The sequence below is a fragment of the Mizuhopecten yessoensis genome, unplaced genomic scaffold, assembly GCF_002113885.1.
Source record: "Mizuhopecten yessoensis strain PY_sf001 unplaced genomic scaffold, ASM211388v2 scaffold10987, whole genome shotgun sequence".
In the NCBI taxonomy this organism is placed as follows: domain Eukaryota; kingdom Metazoa; phylum Mollusca; class Bivalvia; order Pectinida; family Pectinidae; genus Mizuhopecten; species Mizuhopecten yessoensis.
This window is the reverse complement of record NW_018408821.1, coordinates 871,131-888,811: the sequence shown is the minus strand read 5'-3', so window position 1 is coordinate 888,811 and position 17,681 is coordinate 871,131. Positions and strand designations below refer to the sequence as shown.

The following is a 17,681-nucleotide window of genomic DNA, read 5'->3' as shown; positions in this document are numbered from 1 at the left end:
GACCAATTACAATTTGCAGTCCTAAATAATGATAGCGTTTTCAGCTTAACTTGTTGTTTCATCTCTATCATCTGTTAGAGATTACACAGACAGTATAAATAATACATGTAAGTTTGATTTTATGTCGTCAAAACACATTTATATACAAAGATACAAATTAAGGTTGACACCATGTCATGAAAAATGGAATACAGACACAAGAAGAGAGACGAAACGATCCCAAGAAACAACGTCAGTTTTGATCACTTCAATATCCCTTTCGGAAGGGACACAGAAGAAAACTATACAGAAGGCGAATCTTCCTTTCTTCATAATGCAGATGTAAAATAAATATTATATAAATTACTGATAATAGTACATAACATAACATTACTACAGTTGTCACCATGACCTGATTTTCAGCTAAAGGACTTGTTCACTATGACACAGACCGTTGGTGATTACATACCACCCTAATGTGACAGAGGATATGTCACACGTCACATCTGATGCAAGACTCGTATCGAATCTCAACTCTAGGGATGTTTTATGAGGTGAAAGTGCAGTTCTTCTTAACCAATCATATCATTGGCTTATTTATAATCACGTTGTATCATGTTTTAGAAGGAACATCGCAGTTCTGCAATCATATGTGGGTTTTCGTATTTAAACAATGATCTCAATCACGCTATTATATCAATTTTGTTATTGTGTTGGTAATATCACAGTCCTTAGTTTCAACAATGTACTTCACATACGTACAAATTCAATACATAATGTATGGAATATCCTATACTGAGGCATGTCTGTGAGATACTAATTACACCATATCGAATGTTATTACATTTACACCATAAAACTTATGGCCGTTGGTCGGTGGTTTTTTCTCCGGGAACTCCGACTTGCCTCCACCACCTACACCTTGCACATCCTTAAATGAACACAAACAAACCAAAGTTATGGCGGCAATTTAATAACATTCATGGTGACAATTTACACACTGATGACGTTAAAAACACTACATTGTTTGTATCTCTGATTTATCTTTACTGTTTCACCAATCACACAAAATGTAATTGTCCATGTTTTAATGAAGAATGGGATAAGATGTATGTCAATGTGGTTACAATTACTAGTTACGTTTACAACACTTGTCGAAGCTCGCGTCATAATATTGTAAGGTAAACGAAAACCTGGACATACTTTGACTCAAAACCACTATCTTAGAGGGTAATATATACTTTCTAAACATACGATGAACAGAAACGCTTGTTTCAATGTTTTATTGTTGATGAAGAAAGCCAGAAAAACTCAAAACTTGTACTGCACCATGTGACAAGATCGTTCAATGATGACTAATGCGTGGTATTTAATGTTAAAGAATGAAAACTCCGTGTGTATCGAGGTCCAAGACATGCATAGAGCACGAACAGGGAAAGGATCATATATAGTTAATTTTTACATTATAAATTTACATTAGAAAATTTCTATTTCATTAGTCAAATTATACGTACACTATTTTATCAAAGATATTATTGAATAATTTTTTTTATTCATGAATGTTTTATGTTTTGTTTTATATATATATTCTGGGATTACACTATGTTAACCCTCACTTCTTTGTGGCTTGTTGTTATGTTGGACGATGTTTATAGATTAATTAATCTATAAACGGAACTAAAACAGCTGTTCGACTGGGTCGTGATATTTTATGCAATTTGCATTTTTTTTCAACGCAACATCACTTTTTTTTACATGAATATTAAAGATTCAATCTAGTGCTCATGTTTCATGATCGAAAGTTTAGTAATCTTAGATCGCCTGTTTGTATTATCATTCTTGTTTCCGCTGAAGATATCATATCGTCTTGATCTTAAAACCCCGAATTGGTCCAACTGCATCCCGGTAACGCTTGATGTTAAAGGATAAGAGATTGTGTAACATTATTTCTAAGTAACTTATGATTTGATGACATCCGGGTACAAGAGGTTCGTTGTTGGCGTTTGTGATCGACATATGCCGCCCTCAATGTTTGCATATTGTTATAAAACCTGAAACTAGATATTCTATGTTTTTTCTTATTTAAACACAGTTAATACAAAAAAAGAACACTGACACTTTTTTGTTTGACAATTCAGTTATTTGTTGTAACCATCGTTTGCTGTAAAAGAGCACGACGAAAGATTAATATGGAAGGACACATGAATACCTACATAGTATCCGTGATATTTAGAGATTTTCCGGTCCGAGCCAGAAATCGAATCTCGGTTGTCTTTGCGATGAGTAAACGTAATCTAATCTGTTGGAGCATGTCATTCTCCGCACATATAAGAGATAGTGAACAAATCTGTATTTGTGGAATCTGTTTGGTCAATGACGCTATGTTATAAAGGAACACGTCCATGTACACAATCGACTGTGATATAGTAACCATACTCACGAGAGAAGCTAGTATGCGACCACTCGCGAAACGAAACACAACAGCCGTGTAGATAAGGTCCTCAATTTTGGTACAGACATTGCATATGATCTTATCTGGACTATAAGTCGGCGAATCGTTAATGTCATTTTCTAGTGGATAAATGAGACGAAAGTTCTCTAATATTTTGTTTTGTAAGGACAGCTTCATAAGAATTCACAAATAGCAGTGAAAAGTGGTCACACTTAGTTTTCAATAGCATATCAATAATCTGTGGCAATAATGCTCCTGTAAAATCAACGAAATTGTTGTCGCACTATACGTTTATAATACAGGAAGAAAAACATTCTCTTTGTAATTCTCATACCAGCAATGGCATACAAACAACTTGAACATTGCCTGTAATAAGAGGGAGCTCATTCCTCCGAACATTGCCTGTAGTAAGAGGGAGCTCATTCCTCCGAACATTGCCTGTAATAAGAGGGAGTTCATTCCTCCGAGCATTGCCTGTAATAAGAGGGAGTTTATTTCTCCGAACATTGCCTGTAATAAGAGGGAGCTCATTCGTCCGAACATTGCCTGTAATAAGAGGGATTTCATTCCTACGAACATTGCCTGTAATAAGAGGGAGTTCATTCTTCCGAACATTGCCTGTAATAAGAGGGATTTCATTCCTACGAACATTGCCTGTAATAAGAGGGAGTTCATTCCTACGAACATTGCCTGTAATAAGAGGGAGTTCATTCCTCCGAGCATTGCCTGTAATAAGAGGGAGCTCATTCCTCCGAATATTGCCTGTAATAAGAGGGAGCTCATTCCTCCGAACATTGTCTTCGTTTACAGATATCTATCTTATTAACAACACGTACATTAGCTCTTGCTTTCACTTGAAAATTTAAGGATCTCTGTCCTACTACATTGTAGTTTGTTTCTTCGTGCAGTCACCTCCCCGTAACTTCCGTTTTGATGACACTTCTGTTGACCAGGATGGTCTGTCGGTTAGAGGGATAGTATATTCGAATTCCGGTCTAGCCTGGCTGATTCATTTTAAAACTCAGAACACAGTTGTTGATTACATTTTGTTTATTTCACCTTTGTTATTTCTCATAACATGATATTGTTTTCTTTTCAAAAATAATTTGTCAAATCTATAGTCATGCCGGTACGGTTTCAAACACTACGTAACGTTTTTGGCAGTGGTACGGGGATCCTTAAGCTTGTAGGTTGGGTAGAAGATGATGACGAAACATAATTGTTTTGCTTGTTATATGTGATGAAGAAAGTTGAAAATGTTCATTTGACAGTTAAAGCTTACCACACATTGTGTTATACGGAAGTTTTTACCACGAATAGATAATCAAATTAGCAAGACAATTTCCTGAATAGGGATGACATGTATCTGTGTATTGTGACTTTCAGTTTTCTAAAGACTTGTTAACGTTCCTTCCATACGTATTACTGTCGAATTGTTCACACTGTCTTTGTGTGAACATTAGACGTATATCTACAGATGGCATTAATGTGCCTTCAGATAGTACTAGCTAAATATATCAAAGTACAATTATGATATAAAACTAAGAACCTATACGCCGCACGAGAAGGCTTATTGATTTTTACAGTTTTAATAGAATCATTCAAATCCGCAATCCCTTCAGCCATGAGAACTGCCATGATTGGCACTACTGTCAAACATTGTACACTCACGAGTGTTATCTAACCGAAAGCACGCAGTATCCCACGCAGTTAGAAAAAGAATGTGATTGTAATCAGTGAGAGTGTTCTCCCTTTCAGCTGAAAAGTCACATATTGTATGATAAAAGGGAAACAACTCAAAACAGATTCAGACACTTAACGTTTTCATATGTTCATATATCGCTGCCTTCTATCAAGAAATCCATACAACTGTTTCGGTTAATAAAAGAATAAAATTGGAATGTTTGGTAAAGGTTTTCCATATGTTTATTTGGATTGACCTCAATGGATTTTTTTTCAAATAGTGTAAATATGATATAAATACAAGGAAGGGACATAAATGCTGACACACCAGGTTAGCATGCAGTTCCCTTTAAAACAGAGGGAAAATTATAATATGCGAATAAGCACTCGTACCCACTTTCATCCACACACGCACAGTTACCAGCAAACGTGCATACTCAAACTATGTGAAATTGTTGTTAGTCTACTAAAATGAACTTTAATTTAAAACTAGAAAAAAATATCAACACGTAAGTAGTAAGATCAATAGGAACTATGTAACAAGATCTTTAAACAAAATAAACGTATTTGATAGGAATTATATGCCAACATTTTTGATTGTTTTACTCATTTTTTGCTTACAAAGTAACGTATTTATGTCTGACGTTTACCTTCAATTTGTATAACAATTATTGTTTATTGTGTGGTTTGATACCATTTTACAGTAATTCAGTATAGCTTGTGGATGTTCAATGCATTCTAAATTTAAAAATAGCGGAAAGAAATTATAGTTAACTTCCTCTTTGGAGAAAAAAATACTTTGTATAATTAATAATGATTCTACCAGTAAATCCGTCTGCTTTAGACGTCAATGTGTGGTTTCATCTTTAATATCGGATATACAGTTCGTATTAAATACTACATATTTTTTTTAATAATAATGAAGTTGATGCACTGTTTGCTTGAAATGATAAATATATTATGGTTTCCCAACAAGGTATCAGTACACTGTCATATTTACATTGTACTGTTTATTGATAGTAGGTCTGAATATCACAAAGGCTTTCCCCAATCGATGAATAGTTTGTAAATTCACATGAAATGACTAGGGCCAACGTAAATTAGATCGACGTCATTTAAAGTTTTGTTAAGGCGTCATCGTCATCAGGCATCAAGTTGTTCTCATAATAGCTGGGATTGGGATCATTCCACGTGCGGGATGTATTGCCATTCCGTCTTTGCGTCCTCTCTCGTAGTTTTGACTTGAGCTCGAGGTCCCCGTTTGTTACAGTATACGGTCCGTCATGCCCTACGTCCAAGTTCTCATGTCCATTATATTTTTTCAATGACGTTTCATAATATTCTGCAGGCTGAAATACAGCAACACACCAGTCACATAACTATGATATTAAAACGATTTTAGAGGCTGTCATCTCACTGTAAAGTAGTGGAAAATGACATGTTCCTTCAAAAAAATGGTCGAATACTGAATGCAAGCATGCAGCTAATGATAAGGGTTGCAATCACTAGTGCTAAATGAATGTATGGTCTTTCTCCGAAATAGGTTTAATTTTACAAAAACAGTAATAAGATGGTGGAGCTTTCTGCTACAATAAGAAAAACACACTACAGATTCCTGTTAGATGAAAGCCAATACCTAAAATTACTATACACTACTGTACCATGTATGTCATTGTCGGAAGCACTGTTTATTTCTATAGCAGAAAGTGAGTCACACGTTATTTAAAAAAGCAAAGACTCACCTTTTTAGAAAGACGGTGAACCTTTTGACATGATATAGAAGGATAACAGCATACTCTGTCAGCAATTGGATGTACCAATTCTTTCTCAATATCTTCTGGACGGTTCAGGTCTACAATATTTATCATATTTCAATTTCAGATTTTCACGTTTATGCTTGATTAATGCTATATTGGCACCTTTCCCGTATGTTTTATTTCTACATATATTCGAAACGCTATGAGAGAACGTTCATTCTTTTGACTCGTGATTTCTAAGTGGACAAAATGACCATATTCCGTCTTTGCGTAATGAAGAGTTATCTTCTCTTGTGAGCAGGTATTGATTGTTACGTCATTGGTTTGTGTGCGAAAATTACGTCGTTTTCTCAAAAATTGATGACGTTACTCTCATAAACAAATGACGTAACAATCAATACCTGCGCACAAGAGAAGATAACTCTGCAATACGCAATGACAGAATAGTGCAAAAAGTGTTTACTCTGTTTGGCTTTCGATATTGACTTTATAAATGTTTAAGCAATTGTTTCCTTACTTCGTTATTGTATTTATATTTTAACACAATGTGAAATAATTAATTTTCATTGTTTTTGTAATACTGTTGATTTCCAGGGTATTCTTTATCCACGAAGTCATAGGTCCACAAAGTAATTACAAGTTTGATATAAGGCAATTCTCCGTGTGAGTGGGTAATTGTAATCCACGAATTCATGTACTTACGAAATGGTGTTTTGTCGGGAAACCATGTAATTTTGACCCCACGAATATATCTTATTTCATAGAAGTACGTTCAGTTTTCTTTAGTGGTATATATGAATATATTATACATTCAACAAACAAGAGTTCCTTGAAATTTGAAATATAGCTTAAATATTTCTACCGGTTGTTGTCTCATTTATTTCGTCATTATCAGAAAACTATGTATAATTACAAATGAAAATTTGCATAACAATATATATTGATAGAAATAATAAGCAAAATAATATGAATCTCCTTACCAAAACAAAATGTTGACACGAACGTAACGATGATTCCGACCACTATGGATATCAGCACAGCAAATAGGGCATACCATAAGTATGATATATGGTAGATCCATCTAGTGAAAACAGGACAAGATGGCAGTAAATACAGGCGCATATCACTGAATAGTTTCGACACATTCACAAAAGGCATTCGTTTGAAGACCGGTATGTACGGGATTCATCACTGTAAATAATTATAGTCCAGTAGCTGATGAGATACGACAAAAGATAAACATTCACATGGTGTATGTTGACTAATTTAATGTAAAAAGATTGTCTTTATAACATTTAATATATATATATAAATATTTGATAGTTTCATAAAGGTTATTTTGCAATTCAAATTATAGCTTGATAAAGAAGAATAACGCATATAATAGGAACGTATTGCATCGTATGTGCCAATAGTGTAATAATTGATGGCATCTTTGCCATCAAATGTAGATCGGAATAAGTGAATACTTACAAATCTTGACCGTTTGGGGTCGTTGCTGTCTGGGTTATTGATGACGTGTTGTAATACGTTGTTGAAATAGATGGTACGGTACTGTATATTGCTGACATATTTTGATTGTTCGCTGGCGTCGTACAGTTTCTCTGGAAGTGTTGACATATAGATGTCGAAACATTCTTTATTGGGGGTACTGGTAATATTATGGAACCTCCGATAGCCACCCAAAACGTCAGAAAAGCACTGCATATTAGTCCACAAAGTGCGCCCTGTTTTATGAAAATGATAATGCATGTACACAAAATAAACACGAAGGAACATTACCGCTTCATCGTTGGTAAAATGGCTAAAACACCAAATAAGTGTTAAGGTTGTTACGTTACTAAATATATATTGTCCATAATACTATTAAAAAAGATCAAGATGTTCCTATTTTCATTTGATACTTTCTCGTTACTTACCGCAGTATTTACCCATGGGATGAAAATGCCGTTGAGGAACAGTCCTAACAGGGGGCCTCCTACCATACCGAAGATGCTCAACATGATCTGTCAAAGAACGGCAAGCAATCAGGATGTCAGGTAAACCACAGACCGAATTACGAATAAAACCAGAATATAAGGAAACTTGCGAAAAAATAAGTATCGACCTGTAGAACAATAGTTCTTACCTGAAGGACAGTTTGTCCGAGAAACTGGGACAGAAATGCGATTCCAATCACCATGCCTCCACAAACGAAACCTGAAATGATGTGAAATTGATTGGTTCTTTAATCTACAGTAGCACTTTATGTTTTTGTTTGTTCTGTGTCTTAATCTAACAGATTTCCACACTTTCAAATGATGTTACTGAAGTAGCGAATTATTGTGTAACATTGCAACATATTGCGTGCACAATTAAACCCAACGGATTCGTTTATAAGACTGCTTACCCAATACTTTGGCAAGACGTCCCTGTATGATGGGCGAGGGTTCTTTCCCGTGATACCTCCAATATATCTTGAATACATCTTCCAATATTACAATGGCAAGGGCATTCAATCCAGAAGAAATAGAACTGCATAAAAATACTATTTGGTAATACTGGTGAATTCTTCATTCAAGCTATTGTTTAACAAATGTCAATAATGATGATTTAAAGTCGACAAACTGAAAGCAGATATTTATTTTAGAATCATAAGCCAACACTATTAACACTAAGTCGAGGTTTACTACACGATGCGATTTGAATGATAAAATCATAAGCGTATTTATATTTAGGACGGAAATAATAGTAAACAATATAGAAGTATGATATTCTCTAATTGGATTGAAAAGATCATGTGCTATTCTCGTATAACCTGAGTAATCTTAGGGAAATATTCTTGTGTTTCTCATTCAAAGACAGCAAACTTAACTATAGAGAATATGACCTATTTCAAAATATGCGTTTTATATCATTTTATAATTTAATGCATTTCAGTGGAGCATCGACAACCCAGCCACCTTTATTCTCAGGACAAGTACTTGGATGTAGGGACCGCTGAGTAACTAACTTAATTATGCCTAGAAAAAAGGTAAATAAGTCCCTAAAAGCAATGGCTGGATTGAGGAACAACCGGATTAGTCAAAGTGGCTGGGTCAAAGTAAACTTCACATGTGCGCTGTATATTATGTAATAATATGAGTACTAATACTATATACCTGAGAGAGGCACTGAAAAGGCTGGCGACAAACAACCCTGGTAAACCGGGTAGGAACGTAAGCTTATCCATAACTAAGAACGGTAATAGCTGCAAAAGATGAGTGTCAGTATTCCAGGAGAAATTATTAATGCACAGTTGATACGAATAAATAACAGTGAGAATTAAAGAGACACAACAACAGAAATAAAATCATCATCAACATTTCCACTGAAAGAAAAGTCATGTTCTCCAAAAGGTAACTTTACTTGACATGCAGGTCTGAATCAAATTACATGATTGACACTTCCATTTCCATTGCCATTTTCGTGTTGATCATTTGAGTTGTTATCCAGCTAAGTACAATGGACTACACACTGGTGGAGCTCCATTGAAGCTTGTTTTGAATTCTTATCCCATTACAATATAATGAAAACCTAAATGTTCATTTCATACATGTTCATTGAAAATATACAACAGTAAATAAAATGGATGATAATAACGTCTGTTGTGTTTGACATAACATACAAACACGTGAGTAATGAGAGAATAAAGGTTAACCATTATTAAAAGTATCTACAAATGTCAAAATGAAAATGTTAACCCTGCTTACCTGGTCTCTGGCCTTGACGAGGTTAAGGAGTTTAGGGTCACAGTCATGATAGGTGGCATAAATGACTAAACCCACCAGACATACCACCGTGGACAGGATGAGCGTCAGTGGGAGACTAACATACAGAGCCCTTGGAGTAAATCATTACTACATCAACTCTCATTGGATACCAACATTACAAATATCAACAATAAACGCACAATGGTTGATCATAATGTAATTTAAAATATCCAACATACATATGTTATCTTTAATGTTATAAACCTGTCAACTTTGAATATGCAGTTATATCGCTTCGTTATCAGAATTTTACACTAGTCGAATATACCTTACAAACTCATTATATATGTATAATAATAATATCAAATTAAAGAAAGAATGGTTTATAAATTAACCATTTAAAATTGTCAATCCTCGTAACATATTCTTGAACCGTATGATTTTATGAGATGACCAAGCTAAACTATATTATATATATTTATTACTTAGTATTGCCTTTGGGATAATTTCGTATGTGAAATAGAATGGAGTGCTAGCCATACACACGTCGACTAATATGTCAACCACATACAAATGCGTCGTATCTCACTTTTTGGAGTTGGTTATTTCTTTAATCGCCAGGTATCTCTGGATCATTGTCTGGTTGGCTGCGTAGATTGTCAGCTGACCAACTACTGAACCAATAACAAGTGCCCAAAATGAATGACGAACAGTAGGGTCTGCACTCCAGCTGAAAATATCGAGGTTTAACGTTAATAAGTCTCAATCATTTTAGGCGGGTTTTTTCTTCTAGGATTTGAAGGGAAAACTATTTATTGATATCATGATTATTGCCTGGCGTGTTTTAGGGTTTCAAATAAATCAACAGCTGAAAGAGGACTCACTCCTTTTACGAGATGCTATGGCAATTATCGCAGTGTATACTAGTGCAGATTTCATGATCGTCAATAAAACTTTGCAAATACAATCTTAATGTATAATCATCCAGTTGGGCCTGTCTTAATGGAGTAATGTGTAATCTATAAATTATCTTTTATTATAAACACCTAATATTATATTATTCCAGCTCAAATCAGTATATATCATCGAATGGCATGTGTTATGATAATGGGTATATGTACAACATTAGGTTTTGTGGCTATTCTGACCGATGAGATGACATACTCAAAGAAATGTATTCTGCCTCCGTGATCAGCTATTTTCCAAACTTTGTCTAACCCACCGACCTCACGTGACCCTACTACGATAATGGCGATAAGTCCTGCCATCACCACAAATGTCTGGAACGTATCCGTCCATACGACAGCTCGTAATCCACCCTGTCAGTAGGAAATGACGTTTGTTAGAGGACAAAATTAGCCTTTATTAAAACCAGTTACCGTTTTTATGTTTGTTATCGCAGTATTAAGCATCGATCTGTTATAAGATACCATTGAAGACATTCTATGTATTGCAAGTTTCAAAGTGCATATGGAAGATTTTATTTGGTTGATATAAAAATTATAATATATACAGAAAAGGTATTGTAATAAATAGAACTTACCAGTGCTGTGTAAAATGTGCACACTAAACCTATGCAAACAATGGATAGCGACAGACTCAGGCCGGTAACTACAAAGAAACGTTCAAACAACAGAGTCTAATTAGGTAGCCAAACAGAACGACGTACATCATGAACATCCATGTTAAATATCCAAGGAGAACGCATGTTCCTGTCATGCCGAAGATCAATGATCAAAGACACAGTGAGCATATATACGCAGTATAGAAAGGTGTACTCCCATAGTGTGTCCACATACAGAAGTTGTATGCATGCATTAACCAAATACCAAGCAAGTTAATATATATTGTTTTACTATGTTTATGGGAAACAACTTTACGCGGGGCGAATGATTAACAATGGTAATCTATACCTATAGTTAAGTTGGTTAACGATAACTATTACCTCATCCCACTGATTTTGCTTTCACTTTTCCACATTTGACTTTTCATATCAAGGCATTGTAGAATGTCTGCGATAACAAATATAATACCTGGTAATAAACTTACCCTGATTCAAAGCCAAAGCAGGAGCGTACAAAACAACACCCATATACAATAGCTACAAAACAGGAAACATATCTTCATCATTGCAAGTTATCTTTAACACTTGTGTGCATTGTGAAAGATTATAAAGATATAGGTATACATATTTAATGAACACTAACAACTTCTTTTACTATTAAATATTATACAACTAGGCACATGGTTCTTTAGAACGGGCAAATGAAAAAAAAGAAAATATTTTTAAGCAACCAAATTAATGAAATATGACTAATCAGCATACTTTTAAATGTTAAAAAATCAAATTGCATTGGTCTTATTGCCTCAAATATATTCATTTACGCGTTCTAGTGTATTATCGATATTAAAGTATTTGTAAAATATCCTTCAATAAGGCCTCATATATTGAATTGTGAAGATTAATATTTCTAGGATAAACTATATATGATCTTTCTCCACCTTGGGGATAGGACAGAAACATCTCAATACAAGGGGTCAAATTCTTAAATATCAAGCCCAACATTTTTTCTTCCACATCACTTCTGGTAATTACATTTATTTCAAACGTTGATTTCATAACGTCATACAATTGTTATGACCGAGGAATTCCCCCGTCGTTACGTTAGCGGTATGTTTCATTATCCCATTTGTAGATGGCTGGATAATACTAAGGAGAATATTTAAGATGTACCTCCCTTAAGAATAGCCTTGGCGTATGATATTTTCTTCTGTTTTTACTTACCATGTTTAACATAAATATGGCGGAGGCACACACTCGTACAACTACATTAAATCTCTTCTCTAAGTACTGAAAAATATTAAACATACTGATGAGAAAGCTATAACGTTCAGTCTCTTCTCCAAGTACTGAAGAACATGAAACAACTACTGTACTGATAAGATATATTATAAGGTTAAATCACTCCTCCAATACAATGAAATATTTAAAGAACAACTATACTGGTGTGTTTGGTACAACATTGAAAAACGTATCCAAATTCTGAACAACGAACTTTGAAATTTGTTGATAGCATTTTTGGAGAATTGAAATATATAATTTACTAGTATTTATGAAATTATATAGAATTTCTTATTAAAACAAACATCTAGTATTTGGCAGAGACGCATTGCGGTCACCAAACTGGGCAGAGCTAAATATCTGCGTATGATCGAATATTTTAGTTGATACATGTAATATTATATTCCAGAAATAAAGTGATTGGACTTATGGCATACATAAATTGAATTCCAATAACACTTGGTTTGACATCACTACCATGGTTTCGATAAGAAATTATGATCAATCAGTGAAAGTTAATATCCGTATGATTTGCGCCTACAAATGGTACCTGTCTTATTTACACTATATACACAAGTTCCCTATTTCAACAAAAATATTGGTTTTATTTTCATTTTTTTTTTTTTTTACCGACGACTGTATTCATTTATCAAGAAACTAGCAAAATGCATGGTTTCGTATTTGTGTTTCATCTATAAATAGAGAAATTGGCGGGCGACCAATATCTCCTATCGGTGTGGGTGGACCCATGCCCAACAGGTGTATACGGTATATACCGATAACATGAACAATGGTTATCAGTTCGATGAATAATCAAACAAAGCTTCTTATCGACGTTCGACGCAGTCTTATAGGTTTATAGGTATAGTATTCCTCACTAGTGTTTGACACTTACAAGTCGGTTTATCTCTATGTACATGTATGTATGAAAACGGAACTAGATTTACACTTTTCCACTCATAAGAGTTTTACACATACACAAAATACATTATGATTAAACTTATATCCTTCACTGATTGAAAGATATCGAATTGAATTTTATTACTCGGATATCAAATCTATGTTGTCCAATTAGAATGGTATTTTCTTTTCAATGCATTCAAAGCCGCAGACTTCCGGTTCAGACGCATATGGAGCAACCGTAGCATAAGTGATCGTTTAGTAAAGCTTTGGTCCAAGCATTAACGTTTTATCATTACTTATCGATTAATTTATTGTTTGCAAGTAAAAACAAAATCTCTTGCATGGCAGAATACCAATACCAATAGTTTCGACTGCTTAGTTTAGTATTCGTTAAACAATTTCAGCTTTCCGCCATACTCGAGCCGTAAACATTAAACTGACCTTTACATTATCATTTTTGTATATATTTACTTAAAAGAAATGGGTTTTAAGTGTTGTATACATGTTTTTACATATACAAAAAAAGTGTATCTTGTTTTATGTAAGAACATCGGATAGATATCTACACGCCTAGCACACATACTCACATGCTTAAATACTTTCGTAATAACACAATTATATATGCAGAAATGTTCCATGTACAATGCTGTTCATATGCATTGGCAGAGTAGAACACATTACGGTATAAATCTTGAACATTTGATGTTGCTATCATTATCGTTTATAACTGATGCACATGCAAAGTATGTTGAGAGGTCTACTGTGTTGTCCTCTGGTAATAAATGAGTTTGCACTCGTGAAGATATCATTGGTTATAAGATAATCAATAGTTGAAGTTACTGACATATAAGTCCATGAAGACATTGAATCATTCACTGTCTTTGACACAGTCTCTTTAAACAGAAATAACAATTAAATAATAAGTTTGATTCCTGAGAATATTGAAGATGTTTACGGGTTTTACGTATCAGAAAACAAATCACTTGGTTTACAAACAAAAAAGGTTGCCAGTTTTTCAATAAAGCTAAAAATGTTTCACAACATAATAGATTCGTTAATGATATCAAAAACATGCTGAGACTAGGTTGTCAACACATAGTCATTTACCTGAACTAACCATTAATCAAACTTTTAAAACTCGCTTTATTTTTAGATTTTCACTTTATTTCGTGTGCAAGGTATTTAGATAATCGTTTTAAATTTCTGTTCAAAAACATGCAGTTTAATTTTGAATTTGATATAATTTGAATAGAAAATAACCTGTCGTGAAGAAGTAAACCTTAGACGAACCTAACCAATATTACTGAAAATAACGATTTGAATTCATTCCATTAAAGAAAAGGGTAATGTAGATAAGAAGGTATTTGGTCACCGAAACACACTCTGATAATAACAGTGATAGTGCTATTTGCATTTGATGGATTGACTATTAATCAAAAACATCCTGTAGCAGATCGATACGAGTTAACAGATGGCGTTATAAAGAGCACTCTACTCGGTTACCCAGATAGCAATTGCACAAAACTTAAAGTTTTGTGTGATCTTAAACAGTAAAATGGAAGCAAAATAAAGTAAATCCGATAGGAGAAATGTGAATCCAAATAGTTTCCTGTCTGAAGTTATATACACAATCAATGTGCCACACCGTCAACACAAAAGGACGATTTCAAGACTCACATCTTAATCAATACAAAAGGACGTTTTATAAATGTTTTGATATTTAATGTTAATGGGTGACTTTATGTATGAATAAATTAATACCAAATAGATACAAAATCTTACATTCATCAAGAGCGATAAAGAATTGATACTTTATATGTAACAATTGGTCAAGGATGAAAAATATAATATCGAACATTGTCAGCTGAGACCAACGAATTACGTTAAAATAAATCAATGTGCGATGTTTTGCGTTATTCTTTCCATAGCAATTTGATGGGCTGTAAAATGTATTTAAAAAATATTTCTATCGTTGCTAAATGGATCAAAGGGACCCGAAGTACTGTATTTATTATAGATAAGATAGCAACTCCAGAGATAATCTTAATTAATGTGTCGAAACTTGAATATGACACATCAGTTTTAGTAATAATCCAAACGTTAATGTCCGCAATGTGGAGGGAGACAAAATGGAGACAATTGTACGCATTCAATGGAAATTCAATGAAACTTTTCGTTTTCTTTTGAATTTAGAAATCTTATACTTAGAGATGAAGTTCTTATTGGTCAGTTGTTATTCTCCGATCATATTTCTTGATGAACAAAGTCACAAACCTAATTGGTTTATAATTATTACAAACATACTTCTCTAATCGAGTAAAATTTAAATTATAACACAACACAGTAATATGTTGTAGAGACGTATACATTTAAATTATAACACAACACAGTAATATGTCGTAGAGACGTATACATTTAAATTATAACACAACACAGCAATATGTTGTAGAGACGTATACATTTAAACTATAACACAACACAGTAGTATGTTGTAGAGACGTATACATTTCAGCTACAAAAGATATACAGGTATCTTAAAGTGTCCCTGTTGTCTATACACCTCTGTCTAGCTTTATTTATTTTTAACTTAAAGGAATTGTAGTCTATGTGCCAAACCTATAAATCTGAAATCAATTTAACCTTTTGCATCATGTTTCCTAACTTAACATTAATTTTAATCTGTACACCACATTTCCTTGTGGATATAAATCAATGAACGGACGTGAAGTGCACGCATGCTAAGAAACAGTGGTATTTCACACAAAAAATCAACGAAATCCGTATAACTTTAATCATACATCATACATATTGTGTTCATTACTGGTAAAAAAAAAGACCGTCAAAAACAGTACATTCAAATTGGGCGTGGTGGTAATTTCAACATCATAATTATGCATCATTTATGTTGCTTCATGTATCATGATGACATGGATGGATGAAATTATGTTTCATTGAATGTTATACTAGGTGGGGAATAAGGGTTAAGTAACAAACAAAGCAAGGTTTTATGTATGTATTGATAACAAGGGTCAAGGTCGTTTGGGATAATTCCTATTAAATAAGAGGAAAGTCGTTTGCATGGTCAATCTAATAGTACAAATATTTGATGCTTACCTCGTATGCGCTGGTTAAGTTCAAGTTATGGAAAAAAGGAAGAAACACATGATTTGTTAGTATTGTTGTAATGATGATGACGTTTCCTGCAATCCAATAACTGGTATTGTTATTGTACATCTCCGTCGGTGTCCCCAGCACTGTGATAGCTGACATGAAACTAGCCATCAGCGACATGGCTATGGGAAATATACCTATGTCCCTTCCACCCATCAGAACGTCTTCGGCTGTGGCTTGTTTCGTCGCACGGTATTCCTTGACCATGTAGAAAACTCCTATAAGAGCCGAAACGACTAGGACTGCTGCAAATAGCACATAGTCTACCGCAACAAATGATCCAATCTGCTCTCCATCACAGAGTTCACATACCTTCTTGCAGGTTTTTAAACTTGCCTCAGTAATAACATCCATGTTTAGTGTCCGGTTGTGTTATGTCATATGACAACAGTAAGTGGACAATGGTCACTCCTGGGCGTGAACGTCACAAAATAGATCAATTTGAATCGAGGTTGAATTACACCAATGGATATATTTCACGGCACTTCAATTCCAATATATAATCTATAATTCACATTCTCCAAAGTATAATTATAATATTCCAAATTCACCTAGACTACCACATTTGACTCAAACCTGTATATTACCAGCTGGTTTTCGGACTACTCGAGATATCTCGTGGTTTTTCATTGGTAACGTTATCTTTAATTCACCTGATAAATGACAAATTCTTAAAGGTTGAAGCATGGTTATCTTAACCATGTATAGGCGAATCAAAGCAGAATTATGTCTGTATCGTAAGTCTTAATATATATCTTCTTGCTTATCAAGAAACTATAAGATTTTGTTTGTTTAACTAATCATAAGAAAATTATGCAAGTTTTGGGTTTATTAAATATTTTAGCAAAGTTAAATTTAAAGCTTGACATGTCATGATAAACAGTGTGCAGACGTCCACACGAACATGGCGTTATCGGGGCCTGATAATTCCTACCTTGACCAGTAGGTTGTGTCGTCAGTGGTCAATGTGTGTTGAGGTGACCGTTATGTTGCTACCACGATAAACCGGGTTAAATAAGATAAACTAGCTTATAGTATATCACTATATATCAGACATAGTAGCTTATAGTATGGGTACGAGGATCACCGAGTCCCACCTTACACGACATGAATCTATTTTAGTTTTAGTTTTTTCGGCGTCTTATATCTTTCAGCACAGATGT

At 34.2% G+C, this 17,681-nt stretch overlaps 1 protein-coding gene across 1 annotated transcript; it reads right to left on the bottom strand.

Annotated features, from left to right (window-relative positions):
- Window positions 1–3,476: 3,476 nt before the first annotated feature.
- LOC110464438 (sodium-coupled monocarboxylate transporter 1-like) lies at window positions 3,477–17,082 on the bottom strand. Its single transcript, XM_021519651.1, has 15 exons — window positions 16,462–17,082; window positions 12,388–12,453; window positions 11,652–11,703; window positions 11,146–11,213; window positions 10,767–10,921; window positions 10,192–10,332; window positions 9,603–9,732; window positions 9,012–9,100; window positions 8,261–8,385; window positions 8,000–8,070; window positions 7,791–7,877; window positions 7,345–7,598; window positions 6,852–6,952; window positions 5,857–5,966; window positions 3,477–5,463 (listed from the first exon to the last, which is right to left on the bottom strand). Exons 1-15 carry the CDS (start codon window positions 16,870–16,872, stop codon window positions 5,230–5,232), a joined length of 2,094 nt encoding a protein of 697 aa, XP_021375326.1. The 5' UTR covers window positions 16,873–17,082; the 3' UTR covers window positions 3,477–5,229.
- Between the last annotated feature and the right edge of the window lie 599 nt (window positions 17,083–17,681).

Coding starts and splice junctions, on each gene's coding strand:
- LOC110464438 (XM_021519651.1), bottom strand. CDS start 16,872: ATGGATGTTATTACTGAGGCAAGTTTAAAAACCTGCAAGAAGGTATGT. Junction 9,733..10,191: donor GAAATAACCAACTCCAAAAA/GTGAGATACGAC, acceptor ATTTACTCCAAG/GGCTCTGTATGTTAGTCTCC. Junction 5,967..6,851: donor CGTGTCAACATTTTGTTTTG/GTAAGGAGATTC, acceptor TAAATATTGTAG/ACCTGAACCGTCCAGAAGAT.